Source organism: Mirounga leonina, unplaced genomic scaffold (assembly GCF_011800145.1).
Source record: "Mirounga leonina isolate KUSES-001 unplaced genomic scaffold, KU_Mleo_1.0 Mir_104, whole genome shotgun sequence".
NCBI classification, from domain to species: domain Eukaryota; kingdom Metazoa; phylum Chordata; class Mammalia; order Carnivora; family Phocidae; genus Mirounga; species Mirounga leonina.
In genome coordinates, this window is record NW_023270231.1 from 17,842,888 (window position 1) to 17,869,463 (window position 26,576).

General features: G+C 48.8%; 1 protein-coding gene across 1 annotated transcript in view; it reads left to right on the forward strand.

Annotated features, from left to right (window-relative positions):
* NSG2 (neuronal vesicle trafficking associated 2) overlaps positions 1 to 24,249 on the forward strand; it is a 54,191-nt gene extending 29,942 nt beyond the window's left edge. The window contains exons 4-5 of the mRNA XM_035012526.1: positions 21,303 to 21,413; positions 24,058 to 24,249. Of these exons, the coding sequence (XP_034868417.1) occupies positions 21,303 to 21,413; positions 24,058 to 24,249 (303 nt within the window). The remainder of the gene's footprint in view (positions 1 to 21,302; positions 21,414 to 24,057) is intronic.
* The last annotated feature ends 2,327 nt before the right edge of the window (positions 24,250 to 26,576 follow it).

The window sequence follows — 26,576 nt, forward strand, 5'->3', positions numbered from 1 at the left end:
GGGGATCATATGGTTTGTCTTCTTTGGCCTGACATTATGGTAAATTATATGAGTAGATTTCTAAATACTAAGCCATTCATACATGTCCACATTTGGTCATGGTGTACTACTGAATTCTGTTTGATAATATATTCTTTGGAAATTTTGCTTTAGTAATGTTGTGAGTTTGTGTTGAGTAATTTTGTGAGTTTGTGTTGAGTACATGCCTTTTCCTTTCTCTATGCTCTAGAAAATTTGCAAGAATAGAGAAATACTGTTTCTTTGAGTTTTTTTTTTTTTTTAAGAATTAACACATAAAGTCATCTGGCTTAGTATTATTGGGAGGGTGTGGGTAGTTTTCAGTAAATATGGAAAGAACTAATAAACAAATTTCATTTGTACCCAGCTTCCTCTCTAAAGCTTTGAAAGTTTATCTTTTGAAATGCGCCCATTGTCATTCTCTTAATTGTAACTCCCTTCAGCAATTTTTCTCTAAGTGGCCGCATTCAGTAAATAAATATTTACAGAATAGCGACCAGGACCCAGACCTTGGGGTAGGTGGTGTGGGTGATTCATGGAAGTACCAGACTTGGCCCACACTCTCATGTTCCCGGCATAAAGCTAAAACCTCCATTCGTGTGCATCTATTTGATTTTAAAGCAATATCATTTATCATTGAATATTAACAGAGCTCCAGGCTCTGTATTTACAGTTTCCCCTTTAGGCATACACGAATTATTTTTGGCTCTAGAGTGCAACATCTCACTCCCTCACACAGCAAATTGTCTCTCCTTTTTGTGTTGGAGCCTGCTGCAGTCTCTGACTCTGGTCTGCAGAGCAGGGCCACGCTGGTCTTCAGTGGGTGGAGCTCCTGGTGCTACTCACCTCTACTTCTCTAAGCTAGGTTTTTTTTTTTTAATCTGTAAAATGGAGATACTGATCTTGTTTTGTGATACGTAGATGGGAAAACACTTGTAAAACATCAAAATGCAGTGGGCACCCAGTAAGCCTGAGTTTATCTCCTTATTTTGGTATTTCCCCAAATACCTAGCTTAGTACTAGGCTATCAAGAAGCCACTCATGGAATATGTGTTCAGGTCTGGATTAGTTTTAGAGCCCTTGACTGGTCTTCCTACCTCCCAATTTTACCACCTCCAATTCAGTTTCCATCCAAACTGCCAGAGTAATATTTAATGCTCAAATGGAACCACATCAGTGAACACCGGATATTAAACACGGGTTAGCTTTCTGGTTCTCCCAATAAACTCTAGTCTGACATCAAGCTCTTTCTTGAGCTTGCCTCTGTTTACCTTTCAAGCTTCCTCTTTCACCGTCACGTACCATCCACACCCCCATACCTTTGCACAGGCTGTTCTCTCGGCCCACATCACCCTTCCCCGCCTCCTTCCAGGCTGCCTTAGGAGCCCTCTTGCCTGGTGCTGTCTTCATCACAGCTTGCCTTCTAAAGGGCTCTCCTGAGGGTAGAGACCACATATCCGTCATTCCTATGTCCCATGTGCCTGGCCCTGGGTCTGCTATGGACTAGGTGTTCTGCCAGTATCTGTTGTCAGGTGCATGATTAGTCTTTGGGTTACATGGTAAAATATGAATGAGATTTTCTCCATTTCAGTTCTCAGAGGAGCCCGGGGGAAATAGTTCTTTAAAACATGAAAATGAGGCCAGGGAAATCAATTGCATTTCTCGGCTGCAGGAGATGACGGAAAAGCGTGACTTTCGGGAGCCTCCCAGGGCACGACACTATAATGGGGAGTTGGAGGCACCTTTCATTTAACGTGGATTTCAAGCAGGGCCCAGGCTGGAACTCACCAAACCATTCAGCCACCCACTGCTCATGAAATTCAGAAGCAGGCTTTCTTGAAAAGCCCCGAGACACCTTGCACAGCTCCTTTCTTCTTTTTAAGTAATAATGAGCTGGCTGGGCAGCCTTGCCAATGATTTTACAGTTAAACACCCACGCTCCAAAATCCCTCCTTCAATAAGTGGTTGGGGCAAAAATGTCAGAGAAGAGATAGGAGGGCGAATATTGATGGAGTATCTTCTGGGTTCCAGGCACTGGGCTTGCTATCTTTATCATCTCCTGGACCTTCCTAACTGCCCTGTGATGGGGACATTACTGTAATCACTCCCTTTGTACAGAGGAAAAAACAGAGGGTGAGAGAGAGGTGACTTGCCCAAGGCCACACAAGTCAGATAGGAACCATTTGTGCATCTTCTGAGCAGTCAGTTGTTGTTGTTGTTGTTGTTTTAATCTTCTGGACTCTGAATGTTCTAACAGATCCAGTTCCTTTCTTTTGTCAGGCTGCTAGTAAACATTGAGCATATTTTTGCCCCCCTGCTCTGAGTATGGGCACTGTTATAACACCTGCTTCCAATTTATGCCCATCTTTGTTCCTTCCACTTACTTCATTACTGTTTTCCTCATCTGTAAAATGGGGCTAATCATAATAATCCCCTCACAGAGGATTGTTGTGAAGACACACTGGAGAAACCACGTAATGTACTCAAGGCAAAACTTGGCACATCGTGAGCATTCAATGAATGGTAGTGATTACTAAATCATGTAGCTTGTAAGTTGCCTTAAATCATTTCTGGAAAAAGATGGGGGGGGTGTAATAAAAATCAGATGAATGAAACTGGTTAGGTGGCATTTATTTACTCAGCACATATTTACTGGACACCTACTGCAGTCAAGCCTTGGACCAATACAGGGGGTGCCAAGATAAATCCTCAAGGCTGGGGACCCTCAAGGAACAGACAGCATGGGGCAAATGTCAAACTGGCTTTCTTAGCCATGGATCCTGTCGCTAAGAACATTCTACACTCTGCATCTTCTGCCCTGCTTGATTTCCGTGTCCAGGAAGCCACCCTGACCTGAACCTCACTCCCAACCCTTTGGTTTTCTGCAATCCTGCAAAGAGCAGCATCCAGGAAATGACACTGCCCCTTCACCCTGGGTCACGATGCTCAACTCCTCCTACCAGGGCTGTTGGGAGGGGTCGAGCTGAGGTCACCGTTGAATAGCACACAAACGGGGGGCCCAGATTGCAATCCCTTTAGGGAACTCAGCAGAGGGAGCGTAATTTCATTAGGTTCCAAGCCCTTGCGTTAGTGTTCTGCAGAGAGGTTTCTCTGTGGCCCTGCAGGCTGGCTGTGTGCTCAACCTTGTGTGTCTACTGGGTGATTTGCTCATCTTTGTAGAGTCAGAGCAATTTATAAGGGACATGCACTTCCATTATTTGGAGTCAGGGAGAGTGGGCGAAATGCAAGGGTCTGATTTGTGCCCCAAGAACACGATGCAAAAGTTAATTAAGATTCTGACTCACCAGACCATTTTGATGAAATTAAGAGGTTCAGCTAAACATTGACTATTTCAGTGACAGGAAGTCAAGCAGTTGGCTCTGCAGACGACTGCTTAAGGAATGTATTTCAGCAATAATGACAATAATGATACCCAACAATGTTGGGAGCTTTACATCAAGTGTCTTTGGGAGTCCTTCCAATGTGCCTGGTAAGTAGCTGTTATGATAATTCCATTTTTGCAGATAGGATATGGAGGCTCAGAGAGGTGGCGCTACTTGCTTAAGGTCCCACAGCCAGAAAATGGTGGGGCAGAGACTGGATCCCAGGCCAGTCTGGTGTTAGAAACTGGTTCCTTCTCCCACCTCTCACTGCCTCCCTTTTAAACCTCTGCATCCCAGTCTCTGCAAAGCCAAAACTGAACTGCTATACCCCTTGTATCCTGATCCCTTGGAAGCCTTTTGTCTTCTCCATAATAAATTAAAATCATAATCACGGCAGCAGTAAATCAACTTCATGACCTATCTGCTCAAAGCCCATTTGACTACATGTTGGGACAGATTTGTAGCTATAATCACTCCTTGTGGAAACAGCAAGGCTTGTGTGACATCTTAATTTACTGAGTTTCCCTGGTGCCAAAGAGCCCTGGCAAGATTTGTGAGGGTCTCTTTATCTGGACCATATTTACAAAATGCTGGTGAGTGACAAGGTTGTAGGGGAGACTCCAGGGCTCCCCTCACTCAGCAGCCTAGGCAGGAGGAAGGCCCAAGTGTGCTGGGCTAATGTTAGAAAGAAGGCCTTGACTTGGCCTTGCTGTGGGACTCTGGGAGGTCCCCTAGCTTGACCTCAATAAGACAGGGACAATAACAGCTTCATCAAACACTTGTTGTGTGGACTTGATAAAGCAATGTGTGCAAAACCCAGTGCCTGGCTCATAGCAGATGCTCAATAAATGGTAGGTCCTTCTTCTCCACACCCCCAAATCCCCTCCCTTCCCTGTGGTAGAAGGTGCTGGGCCTCTTTGGAGATGTTTTGTGGACACATGCTCCGGGCCCCTTGAGTCCCCCCACCTGACCTGTGCAGTAATCGGTCATCCCCTCCCTTGTAGAACTGATTGGGGGCAAGTCCTGGTTTCACACTTTACTGCTATCTAACCCTGAACCAACTACTTTTTGGAACCTGACTTCCTATAAAATAGGATTGAAAAGGCCAATTTTATAAGGAAACATTTAAAATGTATAATGAAAGAAAACATAATTTTGTATCTGCTGCCCCCAATTTAAACATCGGGAAATTTCACTTAAGGTTCAGAACCTCCGTCTTTTCTTGAGAAAGCAGATCAGCTGTGATAAGCCCTCATTCCTGTCCTTGACAGCACTTGCCTGGGGCTGAGCAGCTGCTGTACCGTGGATGGGGTGCTTTCCCTCCAGTGCCTCGCCCCGGCCCTCTTCCCTCATTTATGTTGCTTATCTACTCTGTGCTCACACATCTCGGGAGTCTAGGAAACGTTGACTCCCTCCCCCTTGATACATCGTTTAGATCAAGTTGCATTTGTTTAGATCTCTGTTCTGCATTTGTCTTTATCAGCTTAGAAAGACACAACCTTGTGCTGTAAGGCCTTAGCCTCTCCATCCTGTGAAAGCATTACTGTCTTAAGGTCCTCTGGTCCAAAACGAACAATGGTTTGAACTTCTGAAATGAAAAATATTTCAGGAGGCCAGAGTTTTGTCTCCCACATAAGCTGGGCCCCCAGACCCTCATTTCTGCTTTCTAATGATTATGCCAATAGCAAACTATATTGAGAGATAAGTTATTGCTTTGGAATGTTCCAGTTTAAACTGTGCTTCTTCTCTTTCAAGGGTTCCACAATTATTAATGAATTCCTGGCTCGAGCAGGGTCCACACTTGGGCACCACTCCTCCTTCCGTGGGGAATTTCCCCTTCCTGGGTTCTGAAAGAGACTCTCAAATTATTGCTCATAAAAAGTTTGAGGCCGCAGATGTTTCCTTTTCTTTTCAAAAGGCAATTTACTGAGTGGGATTCATTTGGGGCCCTAGAGGATAGGCTTCCTTAATGGGTTTTTGGGAGCTCCCACAGGGAGCCAGCCAAACAGTGTAATAATGCCATCTTTTTGGTTTGGGGATGGAGAGAACCTTTGTCTTCCAAAGAGCCACGCTACTAGCCGCCAATCCAGAGGAAGTAGTGTGAGTGGAAGGTACACACAGCCTTTGGGATCGCACCTGAGTTCAAATTCTGCATCTTAATTCATCATTTGAGTCTACCTAGGCAAGCAACTTAACTTTTTGGGTCTTATGTTCCTCATTTATAAAACAGGAAAAATGAGAAGACCTACCTTATAGAGTTGGTTTTAAAAAGCTACCAACAAGAAATAAAGTTAAAACAACCAACTGTGTTTAATAATTCTTACTGCCCATCTTAAACCTTTCCAGTGAAATCATCTTGGATATGGAAGCACAGCCCATAAGCATAGCCAGCTCCCTCTCTAGGAACTAACTCCCGTGGAGGAATTAAACAGAACATGGGAGTGAACAAAACACACGCTCACTCTCCAGACCTTGCCTGCCACTTTAGGGTCAGCGTTTCTACCCCAGAGGTAATATGACAGAAATTGTTCTGCCCTCTGCTGAACGTGTAGAGCAAAGCTGGGCTGCTGATCTGTATGATCCACACGGTACCTTTCAGTGCTTCTGGGGGATAGGGATCATTGTAACTCCCATCTTTAGGTGGAGAACCTGGGAGGCTTAGAGACATCATGGAACTTGTCCAAAGTCATGCAGAAAGCAGGGGAAGGAGCTAGAAGTAGAGAGCAGGTCTGTTCTGAGTCTGCACGGGCCTCAGACAGGCCCTGGCCACTACTGATGGCTGTCTTCAGTCTTGCCCGGAGAGTTCATAAAACCCAAACAATTTCTTTTCTTCTGATTAGGCCAAACAGACCCACAAAGACACCAAGGGTCTTTGTTTTGGTCACTCTGGTTATCTCTCATTCACAGGTATGTACTTGAGTCCAAGGAATCCAAAATAGGAGAATGAATTCATCAGTATTCAATGAATGCTGTTTGTTTGGCATGAAAAAAAATCATTCAAAGCATGGAACTGTGGGACAGTCAGAGGAAATCAGATTTTAGATCCCGAGGCACCTTTATTCTTCCCAGATCCTTGGTGAGGACGAAGAATGGGCTGGACAGCTCTGGGCACTGGCCCTGCACCAGGCACTGGGCTTGGTATTTTCACACAGCAATCTCATTTTATCCTCACCCCAGTGCTTTGAAGTAGTTATTATGATCCCAATTTCCAGATGAGAAAGCTGAGGCCTGGGAAATCTAAATGGGACAGCCATTGCATTTTTCTCTCTTTATCAGGATGGAACAGACTGATGGTAAAATGTTCCGCCTGAGGCCACACTGAAACATCCTTGGCTGACCTGAGAATATTTGGGCCTTGAGGGCGGACTCAGCTCCTAGGTGTGACCTAAAGGTGAAACTGATGAGCATCCTGACTGGGCAATGCAGCTGTGGAGTCAGCTTACATACCCACATGTGTACTTTGCCAAGAGCTGGGAAGACAAATGTTTTGGTGCCAGAATCCTTCCACTCTTTCCTTCTGAGGCTCCCTGCCAAGGCCGTCTGTACATAAGGAGGCAAAGTACCCCTGGAGAGTAGCCGATATCCTGAGAGACCGCTTCTTCCGTGAGCAAAGCGGGCATGAGGCAGTTGGGGGGAGGCTTCAGAGTCTTTGGCTTCTCATCTTGGCCTGCTCACCCTCAACCCAAGGAGGGATCTCGTACTACACTTTGAGAAAAGAGCAGTCCAAAGCACATTCACCACCACCGGAGGGAAAAAAATGTGAGCTGGAAGATAGGAGAGAGAGTGTTTATTCCCAAATCCCAACGTCAGGCTCACCCAGTGATCACATGGGTCAAGAGGCCACAAGGAGAGGAAGTATAGACCTGAAAAGAGATGTGGGCAGGAAGAAGAAGACCCCTACCCTGTCCTGATCCACGAGGCAAGAGGTAAAGAAGAGAGATTCAGGGGGCCTGAACTGGAAGGGGGAGGAAGGGAAAGGTTCAAGGCTGGAACCTGGTGCCTGTCTTTAAGGCATCAGGTCCATAGTAACAGATATTCCTGCCAGGCTCTGAAAAATCAGGTCTGTGATGCCTCTCCTTTAGGGGAACCAGAAAGGGAGCCAATGAGGGGAGCCGTACTAGAGGTCCCTGAGACCACCCCCAGGCTGGTGAATCACGAGAAGAACTCATAGGACCCAGCGTATAGCTGTATTCGGCACTCTGTTTTATTACAGTGAAAAGGAGACAAGGCAAAGGAAAAAGGGCCACCGTCAGGCACGGGCTTCCAGAGTTTTCTCCTCATGGAGTCATGCTGGACACAGCTCCCACAGCAATGAGTTGTGACATGCATGAAATTGTGGCCACCAGGCAACTCATTAGGATTCAGCGCCCAGGGTTCTTACTGAGAGCTGCTCACATAGGCACCCCTTGCCCAGCACGTCCCCACATTCCAGACCCCCAGAAGGAAGGCAGGTGTCAGCATCACCCATACTGTCTGTGTAAGTTAGGCACAGTGAGCCACTCTTACTAGTTCTGGGAACGTGCATGTCCCCAGGCACCAGCCAAGTGCCAGCCTTGCAAGTAGACCTTCTGAAGGTAAAGGCCTCAGGCCTGGGGCTTTAACTCTTTTCTGTGAGTCTCTTCCAAGACTCCTCCAGGTGGGGAGGGTGCACACGTCTGTGTGTCTGTGTGTCTGTGTGTGGGGCGAGAGGGAGAGGAGGTAGAAGGTGGGAGTACAGATTCCTTCCTCCTCACGGACAAAGGCAGCAAATTGAGGAGAGGAGAAATGCCGCCTCCCCCAAGCACAGCTGCTTTCTGTCCGAGGACCCTCTGCCGTGGGGCTGCTGTGGTGTTGGCAGGCATGGTTTCTCACCCTTGCAAGATTTATAGGAAGACGTGGAGTGGCTTATCCAGTTCCGAAACCTCACTGGCATTTCTAGCGGTGCCACACATTGGAACATGGAGGATGATTTCTAATTTTCCAAACTAATCTTGCTGACCTGCTTCTCTCTCTCCTTCTAAAATCAACTCCTCTGCCAAGAAAGGGGATTGAGGAATGAAAGTAGCTTAATGGAACTGGGTATTTGGGCTGCAGGGCTGGTGTCTCCATGGAGATGGGTCTAGACAAGGGTTGGCTGGGACACCAAGAGAGCTGTGTTCTTCTCACTGTGGCTATGATGTGCACGGAGCCCTGGCTGGAGGAGACCCGCCCTGCTCTGCTCGGGGGCCCGGCTCTGGGTGTGGCTGAAGCAAATGGGTGTGAGTCCTTCCCAGCTCCCTCTTGGGTTCTTTGTGGCAGGGCCCGGACAAGAACTGGACAGGTCACGGAGGCATGGCCCCTGCCCTTGCAAAACTCCTGGTCTAGTGGGGTAGGATGATGGGGCAAGAAGTCATGACAACACAGGGTGCTAAGTGACCATGGCCAGAACCAGCACTTGGGGGCTTCAGAGTGGCCTCACTCCTGAGGGAAAGGTCTGGGAAGGCTACCTGGTGTGTGCTCTGGGACCGCCCTCCAGGGAGAAGGCAGTGGAGAGGCATGCCAGTAGCAGGACGTCTAAAACTTTCAGGAACTAAGGAGAGAGAGAGAGAGGGAGAGTGTGCGTGTGTATGTATGTATGTCTGTGTGTGTCGGTGCGTAGGTCTCTGTGTCTGTGTGTCTACCTGGGTCAGTATGTTGATGTGTGTGTGTGTGTGAGGGTTGCAGGGGCAGTAGTAGTTGGTGATGTGGGACGGGTCAGCAGAGGCCAGATGATGAAGACAGTGCAGTGCTGAGGAAAGAAAATGTGTTTTGGATCCAAATAGATCTGGCGCCTAGGTCTTGCCCCATTACCGATGGGCTGGAAAACTCTGGGAACTGAAGAAGTGCCAGCAATCCTCAGGTTCGTCATCTGGAAAGCAAGAATATCAACCATACCCACTTTCTGGGACACTGGGTAGGACTGAGTGAGCTAATATTTGTAAAGTGCTGAGTATCTGCCAATCAAGAATGTGAGCTCCTTGCTCTCTTCTCTTAGAGGCCAGGCAAAGAGTTTTGGTCTTTGCCTTGATCTAACTATAGTTTCCAGGTTACTTGAAACCTGGAAACTGTTGGGCTTATGTGGAAATGCTGGTTTCCAGGTGTCAGGGCAGACTGAGGGAACCAGAATCTCTGGGTGTAAGGCCCGGGACCCTGCATCTGCTCAGTCTCTTCAGATGGCTTTGATGCTCAGTAAATCGTAGACGCACCATGACCGGACATGAGGTCAGCCCCGCAGTGGGCCGAAATGAGATCTACAGCCGCTCCCACAAAATGTGCTGAGGAATAATTTAAGAAGATCCCTTTGGAGGCCAGCAGAGATGATGGATTGAGAGGGGAAGGCAGGAGAAGCCAGAGAAAAGATGACCCCCATGAGAGGTGCCTTTCTGTCCCATCAACAAGAATCACCGGTGGGACCTTTGGGCCCTTGGAAGCCCAAAGGCAGACAGCACTGCCCTTCAGGGGCTGTCTGTCAGGGAGGACAGGTCACAGGTGATGGCAACACAGTGTAATACCCGATGGTCCTCTTGCTGCGGAAACACCTGGACCAAACTCAGCTCTGAGGATGCACAATTTTAACAGTAACAGTGGTGGCCACGAGAAGTGTTAGTTCATCACTTTCACATTTACGTGGACCTTTGGCCTTTTGCATTATTCATCTTGGTCATACTTCATGACAGTTTTGTGTAGATTAGTGTAATGACCTAGAGCCATTGGCAGGTGGTAAAGTGAGGTCTGTATGGTGCTGGGAGGGGCCAGGCTTTCCTTGTGATTGTAGAAAGTTGGATGGGCGACGAATGGGTAAAATGGGAAGAAATGGAAGAAATCAAGATTTATGCAAGGATGCATGTGGATAAGAATAAATAGAAAGTGTGTAAAAACAGAGTTGAGAGGATGGCAGGATTGTAATGGGTGTTTTCCTCTTGGATTTCCAATGTTGTTCTTATTATAATGGTGCAATGCACTTTGAATAAAAATAAACTCTGACATAGTTATAGATTTATCAGCAGTATAACCTATGGTAAGGCAGCTGTATTTCTTAGTTAGACCTGAGTTTAAATCTCCACTCTGTCTTCATATATGTCAAGTCATTGCCATCCGTAAAATGGGCACATTGCTAGTTAGTACCTTCCCCACGGAGTTTTGAGGACGTGAGATGATGTGAGCCATGTATGTGCTCCATGGGTGCTGAAGTCATTACCACGGGCCGGGCCTATCCTGAAGGCTTCATGCGTTGCCCGGGGTCACACAGCAAGTCAGTCACGGAGCTGGGCTTTCTGTTTAGACATCCTGGCTCTAAAACTCTACTCCATTAAGTGCTTGGTGCTAGGGACAGGGCCAGGGAAACCAGGATGTCATTGAGGCAGGATTTATGGAGAATTTACCATCCCCTTGCACTTTCCACTCAAGCCCTATTGTCAGGATCTTTGGGACCGAGCCAGGAGCAAGGCATCGGGTGGCCTAATTCAGTCTCTGGAGGTTCCAGCTGTCGCATACAAAAGATGAATGTCTGTCGGGCAGCTCTGTTTTTATCTCCCCACAAAGTTTAATTTCCCCGATGTGAGTGGTTCGATTGCTTTGAGGTTTCCAGGGTTTGCATTCTTCATAGAAAGGGTGGTTTCCTGGGCATTGTGATGCCGCGAGGCTGCAGTACATGAATGTGAATGAAATTCACGTTTCCTGCCACAATGAGGGTCCTAGATCAGTGTACTGGCTCGGCAGACAGTGGGAGGCTTTTGTTCTTCTCCTCTGTCTTCCTAACTCCTGGATTTCCACGTCCACGTCTAGGTGGCATCCCCCCTAGAATTAGTTAAGAGTATAGATTGTCCTCTTTCATTGAGCTATTGCAAGCAAAGGCAGCAGCAGGGCAGAGAAATATTTACCAGAAGTCTCCTTAAGGTAGTGGGTAGGGTTGAGAATGTCAGAATCAGATATTCCAGAGCTCCACTCAAACTCTGCTGCTTCAATAACCAGGTGGCCTCAGGCAGGCTACACGGTGCCTCTGCGCCTTTGCACAGCTGTAAAATGGGGGTAATAACTGGGCTTATCGGTTTCCCATGAAAGATTTAAAAAAGGTACTACCTACAAAGTGCTGGACACGGTACCCGGTGCATTACCGAACAATCAGTAAATGATGGTTATTATCGGTTGAGCCTGTGCACCAGGACAACCTTGGGCATTTTTACAGACAGTGAATCAATGGATCCTCTTAGCAGTCCTGCGGGCTGGGAGATTTGTCCCCATTTAACAGATTAGGAAATGAGCTCAGAGAGGTGAATCATCCTGCCCAAGGTCACACAGCTCATCAGAGGCAGACGCAGGCTGAGAGCCCTTTTGGGATGGGGCCACCACTGCTGCACAGAACTTCATGGACAGTGCCCAGAATGGAGGAGCCAGTCCTCCCAGCCATCAGAGAGAAGCCTCTCATCTTTGACAGGCACAGCAGACAGATGAGGAGATTGCTCCAGGGGCAACTAATAATTCTTCCAGCGTCAAATGAACTACTCAGATGGCCTTATGCAGTGATTTTATCAGTCACCCTGCCAGGCAGTGAAACAGTTAAGAAGGGCCCTGAAAATTTGCTACTGCTAGTGCTTTGTGCTAAAGATGAGAAAGGGGGTGAGGGGTAGGGAATGTGGGATATCCATTAGCATCCCCTCTACCCAGTGCCAGCTCCTGAGCTAGAAGGTGGGACCACAGAAGCAAACAAGATACGGTCCCTGCCCCATGACGCACACAATAGAGTGGACAGTCGTGGTACGGGGCCGGGTGCTTAGTGGTGGAGGAAAGAAAGTGTGGTGAAAGCACAAGTAGGCAAGGGAAGGCTCGCCAGGGAAGGCAACATGCTGTGAGTTGGGTTTTGAAGCATGCCTAGGAGTTCACTAAGGGAGGAAAGGCTGAAAAGGTGCATAAGAGCAACACATGTTGAGAAAAATGGCAGTCTTCTGGAGTGGTTGGAAGTTTTGGAGTACATGCTGAGGAGCATGGCAGATTATGTGGAGAAATCCAAGAGCTCCCATTTGCAGCACTGCCAGGCACTATGGGAGGGCATTCTATCAGTTTCCTGGGGCTGGCATAACAAATTACTGCAGACTGTGTGGCTTAATGCAATGGAAATGTATTCTCACAGCTCTGGAGACCAGCAGTCCGAACTCAAGGCAGGGTTATGTACCCTCTGAAGGGTCTTTCCTTGCTTCTTAGATTCCGGTGGCTCCAGGTGTTCCCCGGGCTTGCAGGCGTATCATTCCAGTTTCTGCTTCCCCATTCATATGGCCCCCTCTTCTCCTTGTGGGTTTGTCTTCCTCTGTATGTCTCTTATAACGACACTTGTTCTTGGATTTGGAGTCCACCTGCATAATCCACAATGATTTCATCTTCAGATCTTTAACTTAATTGTATCTACAAAGACTTCTTTTCCAAATAAGGCCATATGTATGGGTTCCTGAGGTGAGGACGTGGACATCTGTCTTGCGGGGTGAGTCAACTCACTACAAGGCTTCACATGCATTATCTGATTTAATCCTCAGAACTCTGAGAGGCAGGTACTATTATTATTCCCCTTTTACAGAGGAGGAAACTCACTCGAAGGGGTGGGAGGAAAACTATGAGAGCAGGGCCCTCCCCTGTCCTCCTCAGCATATGTCCAATGTGTAGAATTATTTCTGGCACATTGTAGGGGCTCAGCTGATATTTAATGAATAAATGCTTTACGAGGAATACAGCATGGGTGAAGGGCCCAGGCCAATACTTCCCTGAATTAGACTCCGGGCTGTATTATTATTTTTTTTTAAAGATTTTTATTTATTTATTGAGAGAGAGAGAGAAAGAGGGAGAGCATGAGAGGGAGGAGGGTCAGAGGGAGAAGCAGACTCTCTGCTGAGCAGGGAGCCCGATGCGGGACTCGATCCCAGGACTCCAGGATCATGACCTGAGCCGAAGGCAGTCGCTTAACCAACTGAGCCACCCAGGCACCCCGGACTGTATTATTTAATTAGCTGTGTGACTCTGAGAAAATTACTTAACCTCTCTGTGCCTTAGTCTCGTCATCTAAAACAATGAAGATAAACCTACCTCGTAGGGCTGTTGTGAGATTTACAAGAATAAATCCATGTCCAGTGCCAAGAAGAGTGCCTGGCACATAATCAGTGCTTCGTAAATGGAAATGCGAAGTGTTATTCCACACGACCTCTCGAGAGGGGAAGCAGACCATGGTGGTTAATGACGGTGCACTGAGAAAAGTGTCAGGGAGCTGTGAGCAGACAGGGGAGGGGCTGAGTACTGCCTGAAGACTTTGGGGGAAGACTTCTGGGGAAAAAGAGATACTTGATCTGGGCCTAGGATGAGCTTCAGGACCAGCAAATACAAGAGACCTGCATTCAGGCAGTGGAGGGAAGGGACTGAGGCCTGGGGGGGACGCTGAACACAAATCCCACTGAGGCAGAAGACAACGTGGCTGATCCCGGAATGGAGAGTTCAAGGTGTCCTTGAGGCGCCTTGGTGTGTTGTCTGAACCTATCTTTTACTCACTGTGGGACCTTAGGCAAGTCACTTAACCTGTCAGAGCCTCAGTTTCTCCATCAGCAAAGTGGGCATAATAATTCTACTTGCAGTATATGATTGTGCCGATATTAGTATACAGTAAGTTCCCAATAACAACACCTCTGATTTTTTTTAAAGATTTTATTTATTTATTTGAGGGGGGGGGGAGAGAGAGAGAGAGCACAAGTGGTGGGGGGAGGGGCAGAGAGAGAGAGAAGGAGAAGCAGGCTCCCCATTGAGCAGGGAGCCTGACTCGGGGCTCGATCCCAGGACCCTGGGATCATGACCTGAGCCAAAGGCAGACGCTTAACCAACTGAGCCACCCAGATACCCCAGTACCTATGAGTAATATCAATATTACTCCCGCTGCTACTATTATTGTATGGATGTGTGACCCATGGCAGGTGGTCATTATGGCCCCTGTCCCAGCATGGCTTTGCTGGAGTTGTGAGCTGCATACTCCTGTGCTGAGTTCTTTCTCTGTTCTCTCTCTGACCTATGCTCAAAATTGTGAGGAGAAATCTTGGGCAGGTCTTAGCAGATTCCAACCTAAACCCTGGCCCTTTTCAAGGTTCAGGTACTTTTGTTTGAGCGTGTGTTGGGGGTTGTGGTGGATGGGATTGAGAATAGGGGATGGAAAAGAACAGAAGGCCAAGTGCAGGTATCTTAGTCCTCCATCCTAGATAAACACAATGTGGTTGGGACCAGGTTGCATGTCTGTCTGCTTGTGTATGTCTGGGGAAGAGTGTGTTTGTGTGTGTGTGTGTGTGTGTGTGTTTGCACTGTGCAGTCTTCGATTCAGCATTTCGGTTCAGGAGATGTTTACTGATCCCCCTCTGTAGGAGTCATGGTGCCAGGCACAGAGTAAACGATGAGATGAGCTCGCTGCCCAAGGCATTCCCCGGGGAAGGGAAGGTTCAGAGGTATGAAGAGGTCACGATGACAGAGGGAGCACCCTCAGAGCGGCCAACGCAGGCCCTGGTACAGAGCCAGGCAGGGAAGGGATAGCGGGCTGGACTGGAAGGCTGAGGACCATTCTCTGTGATCAGGAGGGACATGTGGGAGTTCCACGCTGAGACATACGAGTGCAGGAGGGCTCAGTGGGCTGGATGTAGCTGGAGGGGACCAGGCCAGCTAGAGAGTGGTGGCCTGTGTGGCTGGAGGTGGCAGAGCAAGGCCAGGCTGAGCAGGACGATACCTGAAATATGGGATGGATGTTGTGGGAAGTCGCTCTCCTGGGCAGGACAAAGGTGACCTTGGTCTCAAAGCCCTGTGGCACATCATCTCAGCGTTCTCTGCCCTTGTCCCCTGTCTCAGCTACCCTGCTCCTTCCAGACCCACTAGGACCCAGGTACTCCCTTTGTGGGTCTTTGGGCTGGCGCCTCATCCTGGACCACTCTCGCCAGAGTCTTCTTATGCGGGCCTCCTTCTCCCACCCTGGACCATCCTATCCCTGCTATGTGCCCTTCCAGATCCCGCTCAGGGCTTGTTTTAGAATTCTTTCTTTGTGCTTGTTCAGCGTCTGACCCTGTCTCTGCCGTAAGCTCCCGAGGCGATGACTATAGGGCAGCATCTGGCTCACCGTGGGCCCTTCATAAATGTGTGCTGCGTGGATGCACGGATGAACGCATGGCGGGGGCTGGAGATGGGGAGGGGGCCTATGTCCAGTGGTGAGGACTGCATCTCCGAGGAAATCCAAACCTAGCCCGGAATTGATTTCTAGTTCCAGATTGTTACATCACGAGGTGAAGCCGAGGGTTGTAGGACCTCTCTGAGATTATACAAACCCAGTTAGTTGTTACTGACGTGCAGCCAGGCTTTCACATTGCGAGGTGCTCAGTGGGGAAGTGGGAGCTTCTCTCTGGGGTCCTCTCTGAGGACCCTTCCAACAATCAATGCTGTTTACAAGAATCCAGACCAACGCAAATGTCACCCGTGGTCCCCAGAGTCAGCCCCTTGCTCCTCCACCTCCCATCTCCCTGCTCACCTCCTAGGAGCCTCTCAAACCATGCACTCCTTTCCACTCTCACGGCCCCATGTCCAGCCTCTGCTTTTGGGGCATGCCCTAGTACATCAGCCTCCCTACTGACCTCTGTCTCTAGCCATGCCCCTGCAAACTTGCCTCCACATTGCCTCCAGAGACATCTTTCCAAAATATAATTTGTATCCTGTCACTTCCCTCCTTAAAACCTTCAGGGGTTCCCTGTTACCCTGGAGATACAGTGCAAGTTTTAGCCTGGCCCTTCTTTATCTGTTCTCTTGCCACCTACCCATTGCCCCAGACCTCTCTCTCCCTCACTTGTACCCTCTGGGCCAGCCATGTCAAACCGTATGATGTTTCCAGAATAGCCCCAGCTTCCACTCCACTGCAGATATGACTTCTCTGCCCAGAACCTTCTTTCTTCCCTATCCTATTTTCTTCCCTGAAGTCACTTCCAACATTGCCTCCCCCAGGAGGCCTTCCATGATCCCCTACCTCCAGGCTGATGAGGCCCAGCAGTCCCCTGTGCCGATGCCCTCATCAGGGTGCCACCCCTGGTGTGCACGTGCCCACATCCATCTGTCCAGCTCTCCCTCACCCTGTAGGCTGGGAGGCTCCAAGTGAGGGCCTGTGCTTGATTCACAGCCCTGTATTCTCTGACTTCCACAAGGTTTTAAGGAGTGACTGGCCTCCAGCTGCAGAAGTTACCAAGATTCAGGACAGGGAGGCAAAGTCTCCTTCCCTTAAAATGGTCTCTGCTCAGCCTCGTTCCGGGGCTTGTTAGCCTCACTCAGCAAAATCCCTCAGGTGGCCACACTCCTGGCACCCTCCTCAGCACCAGACCCTGGTCTCTGGCAGTGATATTGGGCACCCTGCCCACAGTCTACGTGCCAAAGTCTTCTCAACCCTGCGGACACACGACGGTCACCTTGGGGATTGGACTCTACCGTCAGAGATTCTGCTATAATGGGTCTGGGGCAGGTCCAGAGCATCAGCATTGTTCAAAACACTGCCCAGGTGATTCTAAGAATGTGTAGCCAGCTTGAGAACCACTCACACCTAGTCATCCTAGAGTAGTGGTCCTCGTCCTAGCTTGTATGTTATAATCACCCAGAGAGTTCATAAGACTCCCCATGTCCTGGACCTACCATCCCTGACCCAACAAATGAGAATCCACCAGGGTGGTAGCAATTTTGGCATCAGCATCGAATCCTACAGGATCTTCCCTCCCTCCCTCTTTCCTTGTTCCAGAAACATTTGCTGGGCTTATCTTTGGAGCTCTGGGAGCACTGAGGTGAATCAGACCCTGCCCCTCCTAGGTGGGGGCTTAACAGGGCTTAACTCAGAGCTGTTAGGAAGGGAAGAGCCCAGGCCCCCCCACCCCCCGGCTCCCTAAGGGGAACGTGTCCCAAGGACAGGTGTGCTGGGCCATGCTCCGGCTCCCAGTGCCTCCTCCTCTTCACCAACCTGCTGCTTCCCCGGAGACGCCCATGCTGGGTCAGCCCAGAGACTGGGTCTCTGTTCAGTCAGATCACATTAAGATGGGGGCTTCCCTGGGGCTTCCCCCGACCCTGCATGAGGCTGGCGGTGGTGACAGGGTGGGGCTGCGGGTCTCTGCTCTCTCCTTGGCACATGCGAGCTCTGCAGCCGTCCTTTGTCCAGGGCTGCGCCTGCAAGCATGTCTGTCTCAGCCCCACGCACGGCTCTGGTGAGAGCGTGCCAGCAGGACTTTAAGGGCCTTTTTTTTTTTTAGATTTTATTTATTTATTTGAGAGAGAGAGAATGAGAGACAGATAGCAAGAGAGAGAAGAGGGTCAGAGGGAGAAGCAGACTCCCTGCCGAGCAGGGAGCCCGATGCGGGACTCGATCCCGGGACTCCAGGATCATGACCTGAGCCGCAGGCAGTCGCTTAACCAACTGAGCCACCCAGGCGCCCTCTAAGGGCCTTTTGATGGAAAGAATGAACCTGGGCTCTGGGCATTTTTTAAAAATTGAGGTAAAATCCACATATAAAATTAACTAAAGTGAAAACTCCAGTGCCATTTAGTGCATTCACAATATTGTGCAAGTACCATCTCTACCTAGTTCCAAAACACTGTCCTCACCCCAAAAGGAAACTCTGTTCCCATAGTCCCCTTCCTCCCAGCCCCTGGCAACCACCAATCTGCGTTCTTTCTCTTTGAACTGACCTATTCTGGATATTTCTATAAATGGAGTCATATAATATGTGGCCCTTTATGCCTGGTGTCTTTCACTCAGCGTGTTTGCAGGGTCCATCGACATGTGTAGTATCTACCAGTACTTCATTCCTTTTTACGGATGAATAATATTCTATTGTATGGATGCACAATGTGTTTATTCATTTATTAGTCCATGGACATTTGGGCTGTTTCTGCCTTTAGCTACTGGGAAATCTGGGCATTTACAAATCTTTATATCTATACTCCAAACACCTGCTGACCAGGTATTCCCAGGTCCTTAGCATTAGCCAGAGGTCTGCGGTGGCCCCCTTCCCTGTACTAATCAAATCCTATCTCCGAGGTCCCTAAAGGGGTGTATGCATGCAGGCATCTCTGACTCAGCTTCCAGCCTCCACTGCCATCTGCAACTCTCTCCACATCTTCCCCGGGTGATTGCAGTCCGGTCTCTGCACTCGCCCACCCCACCCCAGTCTTGGGCAGGAGGCTAGTGCATGCGCAACAGGCTGCAGCTGAGGGGTCAGCATGCAAATGGAGGGGCGGACAGTGCACTGTGCTGACAAGAGTTTAGAAGTGAATTTTGCATGTCACCATCTGAAAGGAAAAACTGCTTTTTCTCCATCCTTCCACAATACTTCTGACATCAAACGTGCGAGGTGTTCCCCACACCAGGTAATTCTCCAATTCTCAGGGGACGGTGACTAGATGTTCTATAATTTAACTGACCTCTGACACTAGCTGCTGGGGTTAGTGCACACCCAGCAGTTGAGGGGCTCCGTCCCACAGACTGTCCCCATTCAGATGCCAGTCCCAAGTCCCAGGCTGTGTCTGTGCTCCTGACCAGCTGGCTATTCACGGGCAGCTCCTACTATCTCTTCCTCAGTTTTAATAATTTGCTAGAACAGCTCACAGAACTCAGGAAAGCGCTTAATATTAGTCTTACTGATTTATTATGAAGGATACAGATGAACAGCCCCCTGAGGGGATACACAGGATGAAGTGTGGCAGGGTCCTGAGCACAGGGGCTTCTGTCCCCATGTAGAGTAATGGGGTGAGCCACACTCCTGCATATGGACGTGTTCTTGTTCACCAATCTGGAAACTCTCTAAATCCCTTCAGCTAAGGTTTCTATAGAGGCCTCATTACATAGGCATGATTGATGAAATCATTGGCCATTAGTGATTGAACTCAATCTCTCCCCTCCCCGTGGGTGAGGGGGTGCTGTCAAAAGTTCCAACCCTCTAATCCCATGGGTGGCTCCCTGGCAACTGGCCCCCCTCCTTAGAGGCTTTCCAAAAGTCACGTCATTAACATAAACTCAGGTGTGGCTGAAAGGGGCTCTTTATGAATAATAAAAGACTCCTTTCATTTTTATGGATCTGGGCTATTTCAGGAACTGGGCGCAAAACCCAAATATTAGAACAAAAGATGCTTCTAGTGCTCCTATCATTTAGGAAATTATAAGGGTTTTAGGAGCTCTGTGCCAGGAATTGGGAACAAGACCCAAATATATATTTTTCTTATATCATAATAGCTCACTGTCCTAAAACTTCATACACACGTGCACAAGGTATTTCTCACAGACAGTGTCTGCCCATTGGGTTTGGATGGACACCTCCCATCTCCATCTTCCTCTTGCCTTTTCCAATGCCTCCCACCCAGTATTTAAAGCTGCCAACAAACAACTCCGTTCATTTGGACCAACATAGACTTCTGTCTTCTCTGGTCCGTATAAACCATGACCTGGAGTGGAAAAGGAGATGGGATGGGGACCCCCGAGGTTGATTTTATTTTTCTTCTGAATCAAAAGAAACCTCCTCTCCATGAGAGGAGTTCTGCCATGTGTCTCGTCCAACTGGCTCAAAAAGCCACCAGCTTTTAAAAACAGCATGAAAAAGAATTCTGCGAGTAACACTAGGTGCCCCATGTCATGGGATTACCCTACCACTTTGTACACGGGGAGTGGGATGGGGTTGGTGCAAGCCTGGAGGCGCCTCTGAAATTAACCATCTACTCCTTTCTGGTAAATCCTGTCTGTTTAGTCTTGTATTATTTTTTTAAAGTTTGCTTGTAGATAATGGTTAGGAGCTAGGCTTTCACTGTGAGCAATTTGGACACCATGAGATGCTTCTGAGCAGACAAGGGACATGCCCTGACTTAGATTTTGAAAGGACCTCCCTGGTTGCTGCATGTGATTGCATCGAAGGGGGCAAGAAGGCTGCTAGTTTAGAGGCTGCTTTGGGACTAAAGATGAGAGGTGGCGATGACTCGGCTGGGTTGGAGACAATTGGGAGGTCAGAAGCCATTAGATTATGGGATATATTTGAAGGCAGAAACCATAGCTTCTGATGGAGGACTGGATGTAGAATATAGGAAAAAGAGTTGAAGGTGACTCCAAGGGGTGCCCAGGTGGCTCACATGGTTAAGTGTCTGTCTTTGGCTCAGGTCATGATCCCAGGGTCCTGGGATCGAGTCCTGCATCCGGCTCCCTGCTCAGTGGGGAGCCTGCTTCTCTCTCTCCATCTGCCTCTCCCCCTGTTCATGCTTGCTCTCTCGCTCTCTCAGATAAATAAAAATTTTTGAAAAAAGGATGACTCCAAGATGTTTGGCCTAAGTGACTGTAAAGGTGGACCTGGGGGAAAATGTAGGCAGAACAGATGTGGGATGGCAAGGAGCAGGGGTTTAGTTTGGTCGCATGTCCTAGCAGAGGTGAAAGAGGCAGGTGTACCTGAGATCGGAATTCAGTAGTTCTAGGGAGGGTGGTGGTGATGGAAAGCAGAAGCACCGGAAGTGACAGGTGGATTAATGACTCCCCCCCGCCACACACCCTGCCGCCCCCTGCTTCAGGCTGTGCACCCGAGCACACACACACTTAACAGGAAAAGTGAAAAACAAAAACAGGAAAAGTAAATGAGGCGGGGAATCACACCTTGGGCCAAGAAGGAGTTTCAGAAAGTATCTAGCAGAAGGGGGAAACTGAGGCCCAAAGAGTACAGGTACTTTGCTCCAGGTCACACCGCAAGTTAGTGACAGAGTGAAACAGAGCCCGTTCTTCGGGCCCCAGGCCGCCCCTGCTCTCTCTGACATACCACTTTGCCTACCGGCTCCAGGATTCGAAGGCTGCCTGTGTGCTGGGCTCAAGGCAGGTAGGGCTGAGGCTGGATGACTCTCAACGTTGTTTTCCTCCAGGTCACCATTCTTGTCAGCCTGGCCCTCGCCTTCCTCGCCTGCATCGTGTTCCTGGTGGTTTACAAAGCCTTCACCTATGACCACAGCTGCCCAGAGGGATTTGTCTATAAGGTAAGGGGCTTCTGGCAGGTGAGTGGCCCCAGGTGACTGCCAACCTCAATTAGAGGGTTTATCAATGTCTTCTCTTCGCTGGTATCCAAATTCAGGGGACCTCCCTGCAGACTATTGAAAATGTAGTCTGTGTCAGGCAAGGCGTTTCATGAAGCACTTGGTTTCCTTCCAGTAGGCAGTAGAGTTCTTCCTCTCAGATGGTGCTCTCTGGAGTCAGGAGTAAGAGGTGGTCCAGCTTCGGGCTGGAGGTCAGCGGGCAGGGAGAGCTCGCTTCCGCTTGAGATGGGCCGGTCCATCTTCAGAAAGCTCTGCCTTGGCACCCATCTTCCTGGTTTGATGTCCGATTCCCGGTTCCTGTGGTGGGAGTGGGTGCTTTTGAAGTCTCCTGAGTCCTTCTGTTGTTGGGCCCGTCCCACTGGACCCTGCTCTGATCGCACTCCTTCCCTTGAAGAACCGAACCAGCTGCGTGACTCTGGGGTGTCTCTTCGCCCCTGAACCTCAGTTCTCTTGCCTGCAACATGGGCACTGGTAAAACCTGCCTGCAGGATTTTTGTGAGGCCTTAAGGAGAGAATTTAAGTTAGCAAAAGACCTATTAGATAATGGGCTCTCAACGAATATTAGTTGTCATAAAGACCGAATCTGTTCTACAGCGAAAACAGGTGATTCAAATGTTTATAAATTGCCATTTACTGAGCACCCATTATAAGTCACAGCCTTTCCTCGATATTTTCATAAACATTATCTCAATTGAGCTGTACATGCATTCTTAAAAATAGATTTTATTGCTCCCACTTTACATACGAGGAAACAGGGGAAGAACATGTAGGGTAAGAGAGTTTTCCAAACCGTCACATTACATTCCTAAGTGAGGGAGTCAAATGGGGTATGTTCTGCCTTAGAAACACACATCCTTCAGTTCTGCTCCGTGGCTTCTTCAGATTACATTCCTGGTAGTTAAAAGCTGAGGTTCTCAAAGAGGCAACAATTCTCAAGAGGGGACAGTTGAATGAACGATGACATGTTCACACAAGGGATTTCTGCGCAACCGTGAAAATGGGTGGGAAGGTCTCCAGACCCAGGCCTGGAATATCCTCCAGGATAATAATGAAGAGAAAAAGGCACTGCCTTTGTGTGAGGAAAAGGGGAGGGGAAGGATATTTGCTTATATTTTCAGAAAGAAATTCTAGAAGGATAAATGAAAAAACCAGGAAAATGGTTACTCGGTGGGGGGGGCGGTGTGGAAGAGGGAAGAGAGTAGAGGGGACAGGGAAGAGGAGCAAGGCTGTTCTGGATACATCTTGCTATCCATTTGTCCTTGGTATCTGTAAATGTCTGACATATCTAAAAAATAAATAACAGCAAGTCATTCCTCAAAATCAAAACAAACTTAACAAAGAACCTAGCTCTATATCAATTTGGGGACATAAACGTACAAAGAAAATAAATATCCCAAACGAGAAGAGTGCATTGACTGTAAACCCACAGAGGAATATATTCTTTTTTTTTTTTAAAGATTTTATTTATTTATTTGAGAGAGAGAGAATGAGAGACAGAGAGTACGAGAGGGAAGAGGGCAGAGGGAGAAGCAGACCCCCTGCTGAGCAGGGAGCCCGATGTGGGACTCGATCCTGGGACTCCAGGATCATGACCTGAGCCGAAGGCCGTCGCTTAACCAACTGAGCCACCCAGGCGCCCCAGAGGAATATATTCTAAGGATACAGAAAGTTACAAAGAAATCTTAAAGTTGATTTAATAATCTAACTGTTGGTCCTAATATTCGTGTTATTTTGTGACTATTTGGATATATATTGTAGGATAACGCAAATAGGCCATTCTATCAATGTTTGTTGGGAACCAAAGATTTGGATCAAAGAGAGAGGAGTTACAAATATAAACTCAAAGAAATAAAATAGACAGCCATAGGCTGGAGCCATGGCCCAGAGAAGCAGCTGGGGGATGGGTGAATGAGCTGGATCAAGAGGTCGGTGGCGGGGTGGGGGCGGAATTGGTGCCCTCTGTGGCCTCACAGTCACTGAGCAGAGGACTGTGGATTAGTACCAGCCTCAGGTTTCTTTCTCTCTTTTTTGCAAATGGAGGGATAATTGACATACAACATGTTAGTTTCAAGAATCAACGTGATGATTCAATATTTGCATATATTTTTAAATGTAAGTCTAGGTAACATCCATCACCACACAGTTACGAAAAAAAATTCCTTTCTTATGATAAGAGCTCTTAAGATCAACTCTCTTAGCAACTTTCAGGTATACAAGACAGAGTTCTTAACTATAGTCACCATTGTCCATGACATCCGCAGGGCTTATTTATTTTAAAACTGGATGTCTGTGCCTTTTAGCCACTTTCACCACCTTCACCCCCCGCCCCTGTCCCCCAGCCTCTCGCAACCACCAGTCTAGCATCAGGTTTATTCTTTCTAGTGTCGAGTAGGTGGTGGCTTTGAGATGGCGATGGTGATGATGTTGGGGAAAGAGTGCTGAGGGCCGGGCCCAGGCCAGCTGACATCACCTGCCCTCCGGCACAGAGCCCCCTATGGCCGTGGCTCCCGGATGGGGTGGCTGAGGCGCAGGGTGAGTTGGAAGCAGTCCGCTGAACTCCCCCTGACTCTGTCTCTCTCGTCCTCAGCACAAGCGCTGTATCCCGGCCTCCCTGGATGCTTACTACTCATCCCAGGACCCCAACTCCAGAAGCCGCTTCTACACGGTCATCAGCCACTATAGCGTGGCCAAGCAGAGCACCGCTCGGGCCATCGGGCCGTGGCTGTCGGCGGCTGCTGTCATCCACGAGCCCAAGCCGCCCAAGACCCAGGGCCATTAGAGGCCCACCCCCAGCCAGAATGGGGGGCACAGAGGGGAGCCCCCCTGTTGGCTAAGCCAAGCTCCAGTTACAAGACACCACTGTACTCCTGGGATATGGGGGCGGGGGTGGGGCCGGGGTGGGTGGGGGGGAACTCGCCGAAAATATCGTGCACTGGAGTTGTCTGAATCGGTATTTCTTTTTGTCCTTTGGTATTGTTGATTCGTCCCCAAGTCAGGATTATGTACAAAGGCATGTTTCGTGTTGATTGTTCCCATGTAAGATATTTTCAAAGCCACTGCTTATTACTTGTTAGGAAAATTTAAAAACAGAAAAGGAAACAAAATGATCAAAGAAGGATTAAACTGGCTGCATCTGGAAGGCGTTGGCGGGCAGTAAAGAGCACAGACTCTGGGCTTCTTCGATGAGAAGCCGTAGTTTCAGTGGGGGTTTGGAAGGTACAGAAAATGTGAGTGATGCAGGCGGGGGCTACGTGGTTGGCCCCTGCTCTGCAGGAGAGGAAGAGAGGAAGTCAGGACTGGCCTATTTAGAGAAGAGGGCTGATTTTGGCATGGTTAGGTCTGGGACACACACAACCCAAAGTCAAGAGCACCCACCGTGGGTGTGTTTTGCCAAGTTAACACAGACTGTCCATACAGGAATCTGAGCTGGGGCTTGGGCCGGCGCATGAGGCCTGGGGATGCAGAGTTGCAATCAAACACTGAGCAGAGGCAGACTTTCTCTGTCTTTTTCTTGCGTGTCTAGATCGACACCGGATACTGCCTATGTTTAAGAGACAGCAGGGGTAGGCAGGGAGAGGGGACGAGAGGCCGCAGGACGAAGCAAGGCACGGGACAGGCGTATCATATGTGGCCGAGCTATAAGCACAAGCAGCACATTTTGCAAGTCTTGTTTGCTTGTTGTTTCCCAAAGTGCTAATAACAATTGGAAGAGTGATAAAGGTCATAACCGGGACCCGCAGGTGACAGCCAGGGAGCCTTTAAGACCAGGGTTGCAACAATGCCAAATCACCCCTAAAGGAAGCTGAAAAATGTGACCGTCTTTTGCCCGCTTGTTGTACTGACAGCTGTTGGACAAGCACCCAAAGTCCCCAGTCTAGTTCTAGAAGCTCCTGACTAGGGCAGCGTCTGGCATTGCCCGGGGCTCCCGCTGCGCTGGGACCACATCAGGTACTCCCAGGCGGCGCTCCTGCAAAGGTTTCCGGAAGGCCCACTCAGTGGGACGTGGCTCCAGGCCTGCAGGGCCAGAATTGGCTGGGAGAGTTGGTTATCTGAGATGTAGTACTGTTTCCCCACGAAGCTGCGACAGGCTGTTGAATGGACATTTTCTCCTGGCTCGCTATGTTGCCGAAATCATACACAACAGCTGGGTAAGAAGACTAGCATCGCTCAAACTATCCTGCCAAACGCTATCATCTGACTTTCCTCCTCCCACCCCATCACCTCAAGTCACCTGTAAATTCATTTGTCATCTGAAGCGGAATAACAAATTGTCCCTAGCAAAACCGCTGAGTGCTTTATAATTTTGTGGTGTATTTTTGTCAGTAGGTAGCAGAGGCTGAAGTATTTTTTGGTGTAATTCTTGAACTTTTCTGACAGGAAACAAATAAAGATAGATGTGTCTGAAATTCTTGACCTTCCTTTGCAACTTTCCTCACCTTTTGTTCCGTGAGCCTGGTGGGAAGATGCTGGGGGAAGGGATCAGTCCCCGAAGATAGGGTGGGCTCTGGGGGCAGAGTGTCTTGTGGGGCTGGGGCTGGAATTGGGCTGTGGGGGACCTCCATCCTCTGGCAGGTGGGCCCTGAAATGATGCTGTGGTCAGAAGCAAGGACTAAGAGATACACCTGGCCACTTGGCTTGCAGTGCACTGTCCTTCACCCCGTGAGTATCTGCTGAGCACCCTTGGAGGGCCAGGCTATGCTGGGCATGGAGCATTCAGGGATGAATGATGCATAGTCAACACCCTGACATCTGGAGATGGAGTTGGATGTGGACAGAGATGCTGGCAAAAGAAGAGTTTGAGGATGCCACTGGTGTAATACAGGTGGCTGTTAGCCAACAGCTTGAGGAGGAAGGTCGTGAGTGATCAGTGGGGTCCTCTTCATAATTAGCTTTAGGTTTATTATAACCATGGCAGGGCGTAGTTATTGACCCCATTTCACAGATAAGGAGACTGAAGCTCAGAGGGATGGAGAGGTGCCCTAGGGCCATAGAAGATGAGCTGGGATTCGAACCCAGGTGTGTATGGCTCCTTTGCCCCCCACCCTGCTTCTCTAAGACCTTGAACAACCCTGTCAAGGTTATAGTTCATTTCCCCCCCTAAAGTCA